General features: G+C 41.8%; 1 protein-coding gene across 5 annotated transcripts in view; it reads left to right on the top strand.

Annotated features, from left to right (window-relative positions):
- Positions 1 to 19,190, top strand: part of TSPAN11 (tetraspanin 11) — a 168,881-nt gene that overhangs the window by 4,487 nt on the left and 145,204 nt on the right. For 4 of the 5 annotated variants that reach the window (XM_043514580.1, XM_038388169.2, XM_038388168.2 and 1 more), the window contains exon 2: positions 18,490 to 18,587. In XM_043514580.1, coding sequence (XP_043370515.1) covers positions 18,501 to 18,587 — 87 coding nt within the window. In that variant the 5' untranslated portion in view covers positions 18,490 to 18,500. Of the gene's footprint in view, positions 1 to 13,369; positions 13,507 to 18,489; positions 18,588 to 19,190 lie in introns of all 5 variants that reach the window. The other variant, XM_043514561.1, reaches the window with a different exon arrangement.

Below are 19,190 nucleotides of genomic sequence, written 5' to 3'. Positions count from 1 at the left end.
ATCCATAACTGGCACCCAGATTTAGTTGATCAGTTCATGGTAGAACTGTGCAAAACATTTGCACTGAACCCATTCAAGCCAGGCGTGGATTTGGGGTTTGCTGCACTTGTGAATCTTAGCACATAAATTACATGAGGTTCTTTGGTATTTAAGGTGTTGATAGAAATGTCTCCCCATAAAGAGCCCTGCACCGCCCCACCTTTGACGCCAGCCTTGCCTGTTTGTCTTGCACCATCATGGCTAGAAAGGGCAGCTGGGCTCATGGAATAAAGTTGGAGAAGGAGGGAAAAGGCAACGAAAAACTGGGACACACAAACCAAGTCCTCTCCCTCCATTCCTGTCTGTTGCTTCCTCCCCACCCTCATCCACCTAAACCTGCCCTTTTCAAATAAGAAACTAAACTTGGAATGAGACTTGATGTAGCCTGCGGTTCATCTTCCAGTAAGGAGACCCTATAGAGCTCTCCTGTCAATTCCCGTCAGTGCTGCAGCCGAGATGCGTGGGGAAATGGCTATTTCTGTTTGAAGTCCTGCTTGCTAGAACTTCACTTCAAAAGACAAACTGGTGCTTTCCAGCCCAGGCCACCCCACTAGACAATCTGTTGGGCTCTTAAGTGTAGTCTTGTGTAGGAAGCTGAACTAGAAGCTGTATTAAGGCTCTGAATTGAGTTTCTTGATTGAAAAGGGCAAATTTAGGGGGCGGATGAGAAGGGGGAGGCAGCAAGGAAAGGCTTCTGTGAAAGATGAGTGGCAGTTTTAAAGTGCTTTTTTTCCCTTTTCTACCTCTATTCCTATAAGTCCAGCCCTCTCATGATGTGCTGGAGAGAGCTCTGGGGTGAGGAGGTAGGGAGAGAAGACTGCAAGAGCCTCTTTCTAATATTCCACCATCAGAAGGAAGGGAAGATTGGGTGATTCCCCCACTTCCAGTAGAATCACCCCATTTCTGGACATGACTAGATCTTCCCTGCCAAAGGGGGCTTAACACTGATTCTGAAGAGCCAGTGTTTTGCCTTTGAATGTATCGAATGTCAGGTAGTTGGTGTTTTTAAAAAAAGATGTCCCAGTGGAGCATGTTGCCTGGATTTCCCTTGAAACATGTGCTCTTGTTCTTCACGTACACGATGGTGCTGTTCGGTGGTGGTAACCATTTCCAGCAGAGTGCCCTGAATAGGCAGTTGTTTTGGGTTGTTTTCCGGGTGGCGTTGTCTCACTTCTTAGTTCTGCTTTTGAGACAGTGTTTGGGTGAAACTCGGGCTTCACTGACATCAGTGGAGTCAGGCTATCGCCCTTTGTGTTTAAATGGGAAAAGAAATCGATTCCTCAGGCCCACATCTCTGCCCCAACACAGCATAGCACAGGCTAATAAGGGGACTTTTTTGTGGGATCCTTTTTTAAACATATTTGCAACTTATCTCTGCAGCTGCCTTTTCTGGCCCTTTTCAAATTGCTTTAAGCCCCATTGTTCTTATATAACAGCTATATTTACTCCCGGGGAAATTCTGCGCCACTGCACAATGCAGAATTTTGCAGAAATTAACGTGTATGCAGAATTTCCTTTCCCCCACAGAAATGGGCTGCAGTGCTCCTGGCTGCCACTAGGGGCCATTGAACCTGGCAGAGCCCAGCTCGCACATAGAAGACACCACCCGGCAGAAGGGGAGGGAGCTAGGGGGTTCCTGTCAGCTGCAGTTCCCCGCATGCCCTGCATGTTTCTCTCTCTGGATCCCTGGGCTCAGGGGGGAGATGGTCTGGGCTGGGGGGCGGGGCATGGCTGAGTTCTGGGGGGGAGGGGATGCGGGTATCTGGGCCGGGGGGGGCACCTGCAGCTGGGCTCTCGCGGGAGGGGTTGTGGGTGTCTGGCCCCCCTGGCTGGAATCAGGGTGGGGGGAGAAGATGGGGGGCAGAGGAAACAGGAACTGGGTTGTCATGGGGGTTTCTTTAACTCTCTATTCCTGGGGGAATTTTAGTGTGTGTCTGTATTGTTACAGACATACTTGCTGAAAGGTATTTTCAAATAAATTATCAAAATAAATGAAACTGCCATTATTATGTAGTGTTATTTTGACAAATAAAATTTGCAGAATTTTAAAATATTGTGTGCAGAATTTTAAATTTTTGGGTGCAGAATTTTTATTTTTTTGTCGCAGAATACCCCCAGGAATATATATTGCAATAGCACCTAGAGGCCTTAGCAAGGTCAGGGCCCATTTGTGCTCAGCATTGTATAAACAGAGTTATTGTCCCTGCATTAAGGCTCCTGGTTCAATTTCTTGAATGTCAGGGGCACAGTAGTTTAATAAACCAGAAAATGATGGAAAATGGGTTAAAATGATATTATGAGAAACATATAAGAAAGGTCTCCATCCTGTTTCCTTTCAAATGATATAAAATAATGGACCTAGGGATGGAGATTTGTATTTTTTGTGGTGATGTCCCCATTATACACCATTGGGTGTTAGAGCTTGCCTGGTAATGTTACAGCCATGCACCATCAGACAATCAGAACAAGGCTTTGGATAATCAAGTGTGCTCAACCAAGCTCCACTTATACTTACAGCAAGCAGAAGGGTATAAACAAAGGGAAAGCACGTTGGTTACTGCTCTACAAGAATATGTGTTTGCTACATGAAAAATTAAAATGTGATTAGGGAAAGATAGGTTTTCTTTTAATCAATGGAGAGATACTGACTAAACAAACTCCGTTAAAAAGACAAGCTCTTTTTAAAGAGTTTGCAGTGGAGACTCTTAATAAAAATTGGATTTGAGTGTCTCCTTTTTGCCATGCCACCTATTTTGCCCCGTGGGGGAAGGAGTTTAGTCTGCTGGTTAGCAGAGGTGTGGGATTTAGGCCTCGCAGAGTCTTTCTCTCCCTCTGCCACTAACTCAATGTTTGATTTTGGTCAAGCCACTTAACTTCTTCGTGCCTCAGTTTGCCCATCTGTAAAATGAATTGCAATACTTCACAAGTGTTCTTCAAAGCTTAATTAGTCACGGTTTTTGAAAAGCTTAGAGAGCCACACATGAAAGACAATACAGGTTAGAGTGTTTTGATATTTTAGTGTTATATCAACCCAGACTGTTCTCTGTAATAATCTAGCAACCAGTTTCTATTATAAAGGGTGTAAACATTTTGTTTTTATTTCTTCTTGACATGAAGCACTCCATATTTGTTGCATTTATGATTCTTAATGATTAGAGGTATGTAAAGTCTTAACTGGGCTGTTTGCTTTTTGGGGATTTATAAAACCTAACGTTCTATAAGGTAATTTAAAAAACCAAAATTGCAAGTTTTACAGCAACTGTAAAGCATGCAGCTTCCTCAAACAGAATATGGTGCTCTATATGTAGTACTGTAATGTCCCACCTTGAGTATCTGTTGGTTTAAGGGATCAGCTGGCAGAAAGCCACATAAATAACTATTGATTGTTTTCTGGTGATCTGAAATAGGGGACACTTTTTTCCCCACTCTGATTTATGTTAAATGTGAAATTAATACCACTCTGTGCACTAATAAAAACAACACAATTCTGCATATATTAACTGTTTGGCCCAGTGCATATACCTATGTGTTTTGACCTGTTTGTATTCCTGCCTCATGAGTATTCATTATTTGCCCCAATGCAGTTCTATATGTTTCAAAATCTTTTTTAAAAAGAAAAAATAAAAATTTTATACTGCAAAATATTAGAAAAAGAACTCTGTTCACTTTTAAATTTGACAATAACATCAGGTTAGTCACACAGAATCAGTGATCAATGGACAGAGAATCACAAGACACATTTGTGATAAGAAGCAAAATCTAATCCCAAATCTTTGGGTTTTTTTTCTAATTTAAAAGGAAATCTGTATTATCTCAGCAAACTGACCTCTCTGTACTGCAGTATCTCAGCTGCCAATGTAACTTCTTTGACTCGTTTGATTATACTTGTTTGTTCTCCCATGCACTGTTTAGTTGGTATACAGTTTCAACTTCTGATAAAAGTCAGTAGTCCAACTACTGGCCATCTTTGAATGACCTCATCCAGGAATTAACCTTTCGGCTAATTATCACTTCCTGGGCTTGGGCCTTAAATCTTGGTATAACAGAATCCCATTCTTGCTTTGCTAAACATGATTGAAAGGTAAATTTTCTAACTGAGCTTCCTTCGGAAAGGTAAATTGAGTGGCTTTTGTAATAGGCTGCCCGTTTTATTTCAGATTCTTATAACTGCCCATTCTCTCATACAGTCATGAAAGCATGCAACTCTTAATTCACAGATGGGGATATTTTGCACTGTCTCTTTACTCTTTAAAACCTGTGATTTCACCATTGAAGAACTGCTGATCAAAAATACTGAAATCTTCACATCATTCCAAATGTTGTACAATGTGTAATACATTTGAAATTACAAATCATGGCACAGAGTTGTCTGTCAGTTAATAAACTAATTGCTCTGAGGACAATTTTCTTATGACCTAGGCTTGGTATTGCATGTGAGTTATTAATATCTCTAATTGATTTCATAATTTTGTAATACTTGAGTTTTTCTAGATTTTTTAAAGCGTGATTCTGTTCTGACAAGTGACCATGTAAAAATAGCATCTTGTTACCAAACGGACCTGCTGCTCCCCATGTGTGTTCAGAGGCACATCTCCTCACTTTAGTGACTAAAGTACATTTTTTACTTCTTTTCAAACCCATTCACCTTCCAGAGCCAGCCCAACTCAGGGAGAGCGAGCTGGATTCTGTGATCTTTCATATATCAAATAAATGGTTTACTAAATTCCAGGTTAAAGTTTAATCACTTACACCAGTGACAATCCATGCCAATAGGATTGGTTTGCCTGGTGTCTCTAAGATGAACGCTTAAAATAGAGCTTGCTAAATTTGTGTTATTTCCCAGAGCTGGGAATGAAGAGATTCATTTCTCCCAGAGACTCAAAGAGGACTCTTTAATTATCCCTTGATCCTTTGGATAGTCTGCATATAGAAATCTACAGATAAGGAGACTTGATTTATTTTTATCTTCTAGATTTTCACTTACATGTGATTAATTAAAATGTAAGTGCTGTATTGCTAGTAAAGAGCTGCTGTTTTTTGTTTTTGTTTTTAAATCTAGTTTAGGGTCAGCAAAGGGTCTGACGAAGGCTGACCAGTGTTACAGTCAGTAGGCGAACAATAGCAAAAAAATTCCCAGAAATGACTGGGACACTAGACGGGGAGGTGGTGGGCGTTGCCCACATGCTCGGGATCTAAATGATAACCATATTTGGGATTGGGAAGAAATTTTCCTCTGGGTCAGATTGGCAGAGACCTGGGGGGTTTTCACCTTCCTCTACAGCCTGTGGCATGGGTCACTTGCAGGTTAAACTAGTGTAAATGGTGGAGTCTCTGTAGCTTGAAGTCTTTAAATCATGATTTGAGGACTTCAGTAACTCAGCCAGAGGTTAAGGTTCTATTACAGGAGTGGGTGGGTGAGGTTCTGTGGCCTGCAATGTGCAGGAGGTCAGACTGGATGATCATGATGGTCCCTTCTGGCCTTAAAGTCTATGAGACTATTTTAAATCTCATTGTTAATATGGTTTAAAATTCTGATTTTAAACTACCAAGTGCAAATGCATGATGCTGTATGTCCCAAAATGAATAGTTAGGAGCTTGACCCAAGACCCAAATTCCTGACATTTCTTCTCTTAGAATGGGTCATGAAGCAAAACAAAAATAATGGAGAACAGAATTTCAAAAGATTTGAGGTTCATTTCATTCACATTCAAAGTTTTATCCTTAGCCTCTGTTTGCCAGAAGTTGAGAATGGGTGACGGGATGGATTACTTGCTGATTACCTGTTCTGTTCATTCCCTCTGGGGCACCTGGCACTGTCCACTGTCGGAAGACAAGATTCTGGGTTAGATGGACCTTTGGTCTAACCCAATATGGCCATTCTTATGTTATGTTCTAAGACCTTACATATGGAAAAGCTTTTATCATCAAGATTCACTGGCAGCAGAACTGCATTGGCCATATTTTCCTCATGCCAGTTTTACACTGGTGTAACTCCATTGACTTCAATGGATTTGATCCTGATTCTGACTGAAGTGAGAGGAGAATCAGGCCCATTATTTTGAGGCAAGGCTACCCTTATAATAAAACATCTCAATGAGGCTCTGTAAAACCTGTTTAAATAATTAGGCCGTTGTGGGTTTATGTCCCAAAAACTAAGAGTAAAAGGACATAAAACTGATTTGAAAGTTACTTTTCTTCAATTGTAGGATCCCTTACTTAAGTCATTAGATGAGCTTTCTTGGTAGTCAGTCTGTGCTACTGGAAATGCCATTAAGCATGAGCCTGGCATCTTTCAGAAAGAGTTGCAAGAACCAGCTCTTTGCCCAATGTGCCCCAATAATTGAGCAAAGCACTTAAGCATTTATTTAACTTTAAGCACACTTGCTGAAGTGCTCTGTTGGATCCAGGCCCACATCTTGTCTAACTGACTTGCAAAACTGCATGCATCAAGAAAGCAGGGTGTTTGGTCTCTCTCACTGGGACCTTGAAAATGAGAGGAAGAGTCAGAGCGTGCTAAATTCTACCCTCATTTAAGTGACAGCAGAATTTGGCTCAGTAAAAAATTGCTTTGCGATGTCACAAAATGGCCCCAAATATGCTGCTATCTTTCTTTTCAAACCCTTGAACACCTTCCCCCATACCATAACATTTCCCAACACCTCACAGATACTGTCTATCAGTATTCCATGCTATAGATGAACTTGCCTTTTCCCTTATTCAGCACAGACTACGATCATTCCAGATAGTATGAACCCAGCTGTTCATGAAGTACGGGAATGAGACAGTGTCGTATTCTCGGTGGGTCTGCACTTTCATGAGAGCTTTATTTTACTTTTCTAAATGTCCTTGTGAAGATTTTTCTTCTGGCCAGGAGACATTAACAGAGATCTGTAAGAACAGGAAACAAATCCTGTGTGACTATGCTAATGAGGTGATCTTAATATGGGAGTGACTACATTAATAATTGTGTTAAGCCTCTGAGTGTGCCTGAATATCTGAACTAGATGTGTCCAGAAGTCTGAGCAGATGTAGAGCGAGCTGACTGACCAGACTGTTAATAAGGACTATGGTTGTTCTCTAAACAACTAGCCTCTTAAGAGCTTCACCAGAAGTTACTTCTTCAGGGCTGTATACACGCTTCTGTAGGTTGGCATCAACAGTTCATACTATTCTTCAATAAATATGGATTACACACTGTGCTCCTTCTGTTACATTGTAAAAAAAGCAGACCAAGGCCATCTCCCTTTTGGTGCAAAGGTCTGAATGCAGCACCACTTCTGCAGGATCTGATTTAGGGGCAGGTGATCGAGGCGCCTGCTTGGGATGCCAGGCTTGCGGGCGTGCCAGGCTCGGGGTGCTGTTTTTGTTATCAGCAACAAAAGGCAAAATAGAATGTTTGAAATAAAATGTTTCAGGTATTCATTTTTCACTCCTAGAATGCTCTGAATCTTTGTAGAATCTTGTGGAACCTTCCAGACTTTCTGAGAACTATATTTTTCCTCAAATCTCCTAGACTGTTGTCAACCATGCCCTCGTGTGTATATGAGGGATGGGGAGTCGGTTCTGAGGTTAGAGATGAGGTGATGGGAAGCTTGGAAGAAAAATTCAAAAGGGAGTTTTTTTGCTCCCTCGTTGACATTGCTCAAGTGTCCATCAAAGAAAGGTTTGGACAAATGAAGCACCACAAGAAGACCTGGAGGTATTTGTATGACCGTAGTAAGTTGCAGACAGGAAAACACTCTTAACAATTTTACAGACCTTCACCGGACACTGACATATGGGGAATGTTCGCATGTCAGTGATAAAGACCTCTGTCGAATTGGACAATATCCGTCACATTTTGCGACATGGGCAGCACTCTCCACTCCAAGTATTCCAGTTCATTCATGATGCAGAACTGAAAGACACTTTTCCTAATGTGTGGAGAGCTTTGAGGATTCTGTTCATACTGCTGGTCCCAGTCGCAAAAGGTGAGTTCAGCTTTTCGAAGCTCAGGCTCATTAAAACATATCTTTGATTGACGATGGCCAACGGAAAAACTCACATTGTTGCTATTTTATCTCTTGAAAATGCCGCTGACCAGTCTTTGGATCTCTCTGATGCTGTGCTTCAGTTTGCAAGGGCAAAGGCAAGAAAAGCAACCTTTTGAACTAAAGGACTAGGGTTAACATTCTAAGACTGACACCTACTGTAACACTATTAAATACTGGTCCACTCAATGTTAGTGCACAGTTCAATTTCTTGATGTTTGTACATTTCAGTGATTCTTAATTTAAAAAGTTTCTATAAGATTAGAGGGGGAAAATATTTGCTTATATATGCCATGAATAAATACAGATTTACAGATTCTAGCGTGCAAATTTGTTGTCTTATATGACAGGGACAAATCATGCATGCATATCATGCATCCAAGTCGTGAACTGGGCTACAAATGCAATAAAAAATAAGGTATTCAAAAATTTAATGGAGGCAGGGTGCCATTTGTTTTAGGGTCTGCCCCTTCTACTGGCTCAGGACTTGTCTCCTGATTTGTGGCCCACTAGTAAATAGAACTTCCCAACTCCATATCGCTTACCCTAGAGTTACTGACAGAGCTGTTAGCTTTGATCCAGAAAATAAAACTTCCTTGTTAGCAGATGACAGATGATCCAGAAATCTGGTTGGAATTTTTGGACTCTTTTGTTTTTAAAGTACTCTAATTTTTCAAAAACATTCTAAATGCAAATTTTTGGAAATACAGAAGATTTAAACTGTAACTCGAAGTCTTTAAATCATGATCTGAGGACTTCGGTTACTCAGCCAGAGGTTAGGGGTCTATTACAGGAGTGGGTGGGTGAGGTTCTATGGCCTCCAATGTGAAGGAGGTCAGACTAGATGATCATGATAGTCCCTTCTGGCCTTAAAGTCTATGAGTCTTGAATGATACTTAACAAAAGTTCCAGTCTTCTTTAGAATTATTCCTATTGTGACTATTTGATTTTTGCGGTAGGAAAGCTTTTTTTTTTTTTTTTTTTTTTTTTTAGAGATTGTGGTGCTGGAAACAAGTCAAGAAATTAAATTTAGTTTTTGGAAACAAATCCAAACATATTTGTGTGGAATTAAATAAAAGGTAATGTCCTTGTGAAAACCCTTCACAGTCTTAGAGCAAACTCGTGACCGTCACTTGGAAAAACTTCAGTTCTTTCATTTTTGCTGTAAACATGCCTGTAAGTTTTTTGTATTTCCTTTTGACTAATTAATATTAAAATCTTATATTATGGTCTTGTCTATGCTGCCGCTGGGACTACGTTAGCAAGAACCAGTTTTAAATTGGTCTCCCTAGTCTCTAGTGTTTGTAAAAATGGTTCAGGCCTTATCTGTGTTGGACAAAGAAATCACGTTGGCACCTGCTAAACAAGATTCACTCCTCAAGTCCACTTTTTATTCTGACACTAATCTGCACTGCTGGCCTTTATGCAGAGCTCACAGCAACGCTGAAACACACATTGCCAGCCCAATCTCCATTTTGTTTTCAGTCTCTGAACCAGAACTTACTGTGACGTTGTACTCCATATGTTTCATGAAAATATGCTTATGAATGTGAATATGATATGATTGAAAAATGCTTTATGCAAAAGGTCTTTTGTAAGGTATCATTACAAAGCTTATAACCTATGAGTGTGTTCATCCTATTTGCTTGCATCTATTATTTGTATGTCTGGAGTTAGGACAGGGGCGGGCAAACTTTTTGGCCTGAGGGCCACATTGGGTTTCTGAAATTGTATGGAGGGCCGGTTAGGGGAGGCTGTGCTTCCCCAAACAGCCAGGCGTGGTGTGGCCCGGACCGGACCGGACTGGCCCGCACCCACTATCCCACCCGGACCCTGCCCCTAACTGCCCCCTGCTGCTGTATCCAGCTGCCCCCCCCGGGACCCCTGCCTCCATTCAACCCCCCCCTTTTCCCCACCCTCTGCTTGCTTGACCCCATCCACACCCTTGCCCCCGACCACCACCCTGAACTTCCCTGCCCTCTATCCAACTCCCCCTGCTCCCTGCCCCTTTACCGTGCTGCCTGGAGCACCGGTGGCTGGTGGTGCTACAGCCACGCCACCCAGAGCACCAGGACAGGCAGCCGCACTGCCTGGCTGGAGCCAGCCACACCACCATGCAGCAGAAAGTACCGGGTCAGGCTGCGGCTCTGCAGCTGCACTGCCCAGCAAGAGCTCGCAGTCCCACCGCCCAGAGCATTGCACCGTCGGTGGGAGGGGGAATAGCAGGGGAGAGGGTGGGAGCTAGCCTCCTGGACCAGGAGCTCAGGGGCCTGGCAGGAGGGTCCCACGGGCTGAATGTGGCCCGTAGGCTGTAGTTTGCCCACCTCTGGGCAAAGAGAATAGGAGAATAAGATATAAACTTGTATTATTATTGTAAACATACTAAATGGAAGCCATTAAGAGTGCTTCAGAATCAATGAACTGTAAATGGCTCTGTTTACTTGCAAACTTTCCTGTGTACGTGTGGGCCAGCCCAGGAAGAATGGAGGCTGGGGTCTCACAGGAAATGTGACCATGTCACTTGATGATGAAATCCATCTTAACTCTGGTACTTTTCCATTTAGAAGGAGGGGTGGGGACCCAGAGAGACACAAGATTCCCACCTTGTGCCAAAGCTATAAAAGGGGGGTGGAGCAGGACAAAGGGCTGCCAGTCATGAGAAAACCCCTAGTTACCACCTAAGATGTCTGCTGGAACTAACCAGGACTGTACTAGGGGAAAAGATTGGGCCCAGACTAGGAAGGAGTCTAGTTGTGAAAGAAGCTTATTGGAACATCTCTGAGGGTGAGATGTTACCTGTAATCAGTTTCTTAATGTATTAGGCTTAGACATGCATGTTTTTGCTGTATTTTGCTTGGTGACTTACTTTGTTCTGTCTGTTATTACTTGAAACCACTTAAATCCTACTTTTTATACTTTTGTTTATTAATGAACCCAGAGTAAGTGATTAATACCTGGGGGAGCAAATAGCTGTGTATATCTCTCTATCAGTGTTATAGAGGACAGACAATTTATGAGTTTACCCTGTACACGCTTTATACAGAGTAAACTGGATTTAGTTGGAGTTTAGATCCCATTGGGAACTGGGTGTCTGGGTGCTGGAGACAGGTAAACCTGCTGAGCTGTTTCCAGTTTAGTCTGCAGCTTTGAGGGTGTGGCCCAGACCCTGGGTCTGTGCTGCAGCAGGGGGGCATGTCTGGCTCAACAAGACAAGGTTCTGGAGTCCCAAGCTGGGAAAACGGGCTCAGAGGTAATTTCAGCATGTCAGGTGACAGTCTCAAGGAGGTCTCTGTGACCGAACCTGTCACATCTATATCTTTTTTGGAGCTTTTCTGAGCTCTCAGGAGCAACATCTTTAGGAACAACTTCTTTGTTGTCTTTGACCTGGGTCCTGATCTCACACAAGTGTGTATCAACAGTGACTCAATGGAAAATAGAATTATATGGTGTAAAGTTGCTGTAATCCGGATCAGGACTGTATCCTTTTGATATTAGTGGGAATTCCATGTGTGAAATGAAGGTAAAATTTAGTCTTTCCTGTTCAATGCCTGATATAGTGGCAATTTTGTCTGATTTATGCAATTCCTACTCTCCTCCAACCACTAGCCTCTGCAAAAGAAGTTACATGAACATTCTCTGTTGCTGGATGAAATGCCACCTCTTTCCCTGTTACCTAGGCCTGTAACCTTTGATCCTCCCTCACTCTCAACTTTCGCATCCAGGCTGTATGCAAGTCCTACCACTTCTTCCCCCACACCATCTCCAAGATAGCAACTTTTCTGTCTGTCTGTTTTGAGCCCTCATCATCTGCTGATTTGACTACTTCAGCCTCCTCCTGTCTGGCTCCTTGACACCCATATTGCTTGTCTTCTGTCTATTCAAAACTCTACTCCTAAGATCTGCCTTCCCCTTTGAATCCTTCCACTGGCTCCCCCTTCTCCATAACATCCAGTTCAAGCTTCTTGTGCTGTCTTTCAGAGCCTTCCAAAGCTCAGTTTTCCCACTTAGCTGACCTTGTGTTTTATCACTGCATCCCTTGACCCCTCAATGCTTCTAGCCTTGATACCCTGTCTGCTTCTCCCACAAATGTCGTCATGCTTCTTCCATGCCACCCTCTGCATATGGAACACCTTTCCTAAATTGATACTTAGGCTTCTACCCTTTCCCCATTTAAGTTCCTCCTCAAGACTTACTTTGGCCTGCGTGAAATTGGCCAGCTAGTATCCATTGACTCTGACTATAAAAGCAAACCCCCATCTGTTTTATTCCATGATGCCATACACTAGCCCATGCTGAGTAATCTGTAATCTTTTTGAGACTATCCTGTCATCTCCACCTTAATTTTAAACATTATGCTTAAATCCCATTGTAGTCAAACGTGCTAAAGGTAACTGTTGAATAGGTGTGGACTGCTCAGTCGGTGCCTATAAGTGGAGCTGAAATACAGTGAATGGAAGTGAAAGTCCAAAACCACTGTAAATGTGTTCCATGGTAATGCTTTTTTTTTTTTTTTTTTTTTTTTTTGGCTGAGGATTTAGAAAATGTAGACAACGGTACTACATATTTAATACTGAGTAGGAGATGCTTCGTTTAAACCGAAGATGACCCAGAAAGCAAGAGAAATTCACAGACTGAGCTTTACATAGGATGAAAATGCACTCATTTTTGTCAAGAGAAGCATTTTCCATGCCCACCATCCCCTTCCCTGGGAAGGTCCGAGTACTTTTTCTGTGCTCGGGGAAAGAACGTTGTGACAAAACCTTGCAACCTAGAGACTGCTTTGGCCAACACTTTGGGCTGTGCCCACCTCCAGAGAGTGTAGTCAACCTCACTTTCAAGACTGGGCCTGATTTGGTAGCAGTGTCATGTGTTGCAAGTCCCCAAAACTGGCTGAGCGAGAGCCTTACCCTCTGCGCCCTGCCACTGCCCTGTGAGGCTAGACAAAGAAACTGCAGCCGACGCCCCACAAATAGAGGATGCACCCATTGGCACAGCGGGATCAGCTGACTAGCAGCAGACAGCTAATTGGATACCTCCTAGCATAAAGCTGCTTGTTCCTGCCACACCTCTTGTTTGAGCAACTATTTGCTACACCTGATGCTAGCCAGACCCCGGAGACCAAGTCCCTGCCTCATCCCCTGGTTCCTGCTCATTATTCCTGTTAAAACCCCTTGTTCCTGGTTTCTGCTTCCTGGCCCTGACTCCATTTACTGACCCCAGCTTGACCCTGGGCGTGATTTCTAACTGTGACTCCAGCTGTGATCCTTGGTGTGGCTTCTAACCCTGACTCTCTATTCTAGGCTCTGACCACTAAGTAACACCCCCCACATTATGGGTCCTGACAAGATGCTCTGTAGGCTTAAGTGGCATTGGAAAATGTAACATGCACCCTGTTCACTGGGAGCAGAAGGCCAAGCAGAGGCCCATGCACCATCAAGTAAGACGTTTTTTGAGGACTTAAGTGGTGCATATGTCTTATGTGGGGCTCTTGACAGAGGGGTGAATTTCATCCTATATGTGGCTTTCCAATTGGGAGAGGGCAGCTTTTTACACAAATATGCAATTGTGATTGGACTTTCTTTTAAGCTAAGGGCTTATCTAGATGTGCAGTTAGTGTGTGGCAAGCTGGAATGTTAATCTACCGTGCACTAGCATGCTATGTACAGAATGACTGTGTGGACCTTGCTTCCATGCACTAAAATTTCCTAGTGTGCATTGGCTTACTGTACCGCTGTTTCAAAGCAGAAACTACGGAAAAGCATACATTGTAACTGACAATTCCCCATAAGAAAAGGATCACTTTTAATAGAATCTTTTCTCTTTTCTTGTGGATGGTAGGGTAGGTGTCTGATGTCTCAGAACTCAGCAAGCTTGGACTTTCTGAAGCATTTGGATGGATAGGAAGGGGTGGTTTGGTTTGTTTTATTTTATATGATGCAAATTGAACCCAAGCCAACTGTTGCTGAGGTTCAGGAAACTTTGCAGTGAAGTGATAAACGTCAAGTGGCAGATAGCAAAGATTTTTAAAATGATAAAAGTGTTCAATCAGTTTAGATTGAAGTACCTAAGGCATTGAAGTGTCTTTATAGAAAATATTTACTTGCGAGTAATGAAGCATTTTCAGAGATGCTAGGGGATGTATCATTAGCAACTTCAGTAATAACCAAGGATTTTAATTTTCAGTTGCCACAGATCAATTGGAATATTCAAGCACCGAATGATGAAAAGGGAAGGGATTGTGTTAATTTTAATATAGGATCAGTTTTTATATTCCTGTGTGTTAGGGAAAACTGGGGAGGGTTACGTTTTATAATCTCTGCTCCTGTGAAGAATCTGTAGTAAGGGAAGAAACTATAAAGGGTACTGTCATTTGGGAATTTATTTGTATTGTGTTAATGCCTAGGAGCCTCAGTCATGGACCAGGACCCCATTGTACTAGGTGCTGTACAAACACAAAGCAAAACAGAAAGTCCCTGCCCCGAATAACTTACAATCTAAGTAGTCATCTGAATAGCCTCATACTCTAATGTGGTTTCAAATTTCATCTATTGGAAGCTATTTTTGGCCACAAATAGAAGCAAATTAAATCAGTTTGAGTTCTAATCCTGGTTCTGATAGTGTGTGACCGTGACCATCGCAATTTTCTGAATCCAGTTTTCCCATCTATAAACTGGTGGGTTGTGGGAGGATTTTAATTATCAGCCCTGCCCACTCAGCCTAAGCGCTGAGACTAAGTTTAGGTTATTTCCTAACTGTCACCAGTAAATAAAAGTACTGGAGGCCAAATTCTGCTGTTGGTTACACCTATGTAACTCCATTGTCTTTTGTCGTTTCCCTCTTGTGACACCTATGTATGATGTCTTAAAGGAGTTTCCTAGATTCATAGCATGAAATCCTGGCCCCATTGAAGTCAGTGGTAAAAATCATTGACTTCAATGGTGCCAGGATTCACCAATGCATTTTAGGGCCAGAAGAAACCATTATGATAATCTTTGCTGACCTCTTGCATACCACAGGCCATATAATTTTACCCAGTAGCCCAGGGGTGGCCAACCTCAGCCTGAGAAGGAGCCAGAATTTACCAATGTGCATTGTCAAAGAGCCACAGGAATATGTCAGCAGCCCCCCAGCATCTCTCACCCACCAGCAGCCCCGCCAATCAGCACCTCCCCCCCACACCTCCCAATCAGCTGTTTCGTGGCATGCAGGAGGCTGGGGGGGGGGGGAGAAGAGGGAGGAGCGAGGACACGGCAGGCTCAGGGGAGGGGAAGGAAAGGGGGCAGGACCTGTGACAGAGCCAGGGGTTGAGCAGTGAGCACCCCCCGGCACATTGGAAAGTTGGTGCCTGTAACCCCGGAGTCAGTGCCTATACAAGGAGATGCATATTAACTTCTGAGAGCCGCATCTGGCTCCAGAGGCATAGGTTGGCCACTGCTGTAGTAGCCTAAGTTCCAACCTGTAGCACAGGTGTAACTGATTGAAACTTACTATACGACTTTGGTGATGATGCACAAGAAGGAATGGAATCCAGCTCCCTTTCTGAACTGTGTGGGCTCTGCAGGGATAACCAGAATAAAAAGTAGTAAAAACTTATTTTTATGTTCCATGTAAATAGATCTGACTCTGAATGCACACAGAGCAGATCTATGGGGAGAAAGGTGCAATTTTTACATAATCACTTTCAAAATAGAACTTATCCAATTCCATAGAGTCATCTAATTTTTGCTTAAATACATTAGTACCATTTGACTTCACTACCTAAGTAGGATGTTCATTCCTGCTGTTCTCATTAAAATAATACAACTTTAATTTCTGCTTCCCTATAATGCCTCTTCAATTAAACCTGTGTTTCCTCTAATTCTGGTCTCCTCAATGTCCTCAGATCATCAAGTTCAGTTTTATAATCTTTTGAGAATGTAAGTACTTCAATCCCGTCCTCTCTGAAAACAAAGTATCCCCAATCTTTTTTTTTTTAACAATCTCATCTCATCGGTAAATCCATCCTTTCAACTTATCAATTTATTTGCCTTATGCTTACTGTCTTCTGCTTTGATGGTCAGAAATGGACGCTGCATTTCAAATACTATCTAATCAGTCCTATGTAAAATGACATGCTATCAATGTTAGCAGAATATCCTTGGATTTATATAATATTACTCTGTTGCCTTCTTTGCTACAGTGAACCAAAAATGTAATGTTTGAGTCTACCAGTACACCCAGCGCCTTTTCCTCTGCCACATTAATTCATTTGATGTAATATAAAACTGTATTTACTTTGGGCATTATTTCTACCTAAGGGCATCATTTTACATTAAATTTCGTATTCCACCTCGGAGTCTGTTTGTTTGCCTAATCCATCCCTCTAAGTCTTAATTATTTTCTCTATTTTGATATCATCTGCATATTGTATCTTTGAATTATTAATAAAAATACAAGACCAGTTCCTGTTGGTCAGTTGGCAATACCTGTTCCAATACAGAACCCCATGATGCTCTGCCTCACCAAATTCCACAAAGAATACATATCTTTAATTCCCATTCTGTTTTCCACCTACTAATCAGTCCCCAATCCATTTTAATAATGTATTACCTAACTCGGTGGCTCTCAATATTTCCAGACTACTGTACCTCTTTCAGGAGTCTGATTTATCTTGTGTACCCCCAACTTTCATTTCACTTAAAAACTACTTGCTTACAAAATCAGACATAAAAATACAAAAGTGTCACAGCACACTATTACTGAAAAATTGCTTACTTTCTCATTTTTACCATATAATTGTAAAATAAATCGATTGAAATATAAATATTGTACTTGCATTTCAGTGTATAGTATACTGAGCAGTATAAACAAGTCATTGTCGGTATGAAATTTTAGTTTTGTTCTGACTTCACTATTGCTTTTTATATAGCCTGTTGTAAAACTAGGCAAATAAGTAGATGAGTTGATGTACCCCCTAGAAAACCTCAATGTGCCCCCAGGGGTACACATCCCCCTGGTTGAGAACCACTGAGCTAACCCATATTTTGTTGGTATACACATTAATACATTGTGTAAAACTTTCTGAAAATGCAGACATTCTGGAGGAGTGAAAATTCCTTCTGTTGTTCTGGTCAGTTATCTTCCTCTTGTAAAATCTAATTTTATCACCTCTTGACCTCATCAGAATGAAACCAATTCACCTCAGAGTTCCAATCGCACATCTTAACCTGGGAAAGAATGTTTCTAGAAAGCTTGGACCAAATCATACAAAGTTTCAGAGATACCAAGCTTTTAAAATTTCCCTCTCATTCACATTCTCCCAAAGCTTTTTTTAGGCTGGAGATATTCCTGAGATAGATGAAACTATATAAGGAATAGATAAGGTTGTCTCAGAATTTGTGTTTCTAATGTGGTGCAATGGGTTACTTGGATAATTTTAATTCAAGCATTTCCATACTTTGGAATGTTCAGTGTAGTTTATAAAGATGAATCTTAACTTGACATTTGCATGTTCTCTTCAGGGTATTTCTTGTGGTTGAAAGAATCCATCATTTAATTTAATCCTTAACTTCCGGTTAGCAAAGTTTTTACTGGGAACATTAATACTTCCCATCTATCTAGACCAATAGATATATTTAACATGATTGATCTTTCACAAATTGTTCCTTAATTTCAATCTTCTGACTTTAATTATATATTTTATTGCATTTTACACCTAATTAACCCTACAGAGCCAACACGCTTAGAGAGAGGGAGCTGGATTCTAGTCCTTCCTGTGTATCGTCAACAAAACTGATGACTGAATTCCGAGTATGGTACACTCCTGTTATCTGAATTGCCTCGGAGACTTTCGTTTTGCAGATAACCAGAAGCCCTATTAACTAACATAGGGCTACATGGGGGACCATGTTGTAGATTTGGATAACTAGGATTTTTGGATAAAGGAAAGCTGGATAACTAGAATTGTACTATAGTTACAGTTGTTTTAACCCACTGAAGGCAATGGGGGTTTTACGTATGTGGCTGAGAACAATGGGGGTCACTAAAGATTTGCATGCAGAATCTTTATTACAGGTGACAAACTTCGCAAAAAGAAAAGAACATCCAGCTTGATGCTAAGAGCTCAACGTATGTTTGCAGGGCTGGGAGTTAGAAAAAATTCCTTTTTTTATTTGCAAATTGAGCATATTTGATACAGAAATCATTGAAATTTGGGGCCTCATAATGCCATTTTAAAGTCACTTTTCAGAGTAGGACCTCACTTTAAATTCTGTTCTAGAAGAAAAGGGTATGTCTCAGGGTTTTTAGGGGAGGAATAATCTGTTTGAAAATTTAAGGGATGGGTGTGTGTGTGTGTGTGTGTGTGTGTGTGTGTGTGTGTGTGTGTGTGTGTGTGTGTGTGTATTTTATTTATTTTTATAATATATGTTTTTGTTTCTAGAGATTCCAACAATGTCTCATTTCAACAAAGCTGAGCAAGATGACTGGATGACTGTTTATCTGAAGTATCTCTTGTTTGTGTTTAATTTCTTCTTCTGGGTAAGTGTGACTTCTTGGTAATTCTACGGAATAAACTTGTTAGAAAGACACTTTTTCTTTGCTCCTGATTCAGCAGGTCATCTCTATTCAGCAAAGCATCCTTAACTTTAGGCATGTGCGTAATCATTGACTTCAGTGGGACTTAAGCTAATGCTTAAAGTACTTTGCTGAATAGATATGGACTTAAGTGTATATTTAAATGTTTTGAATTGATATCAATGGGAGTTAGGCACCTAATATGCTTAGGCACTTAAGAAAATCCCACTAATCCTAAGTGACTTTCCCTCAGGCACTCAGCATTTTAGTGGCATAGCTGCTTAGGGTATGTCTACAGTGCTGTTAAACACCTGCAGCTAGCCTATGTCAGTTGACTCAGGCTCTCGGGGCTTGGGCTACTGGGCTGTTTAATTGCCGTGTAGACACTTGGGCTGGAGCCCTGACTCTGAGGGCCTCCCCGTCGTGGGGTCCCAAGGCCTGGGTTCCAGCCTGAGCCCGAATATCTACACCACAGTTAACAACCCCGAAATGCGAGCCCGAGTCAGCTGACTCAGGCCAGCCGCAGTGTTTAATTGTGGTGTAGATATACCCTGGGGTTTAGATTGT

This window comes from Dermochelys coriacea, chromosome 1 (assembly GCF_009764565.3).
Source record: "Dermochelys coriacea isolate rDerCor1 chromosome 1, rDerCor1.pri.v4, whole genome shotgun sequence".
NCBI lineage: Eukaryota > Metazoa > Chordata > Testudines > Dermochelyidae > Dermochelys > Dermochelys coriacea.
Note: the sequence above shows the minus strand (reverse complement) of the source record. Positions and strands in the feature narration are given on the sequence as shown.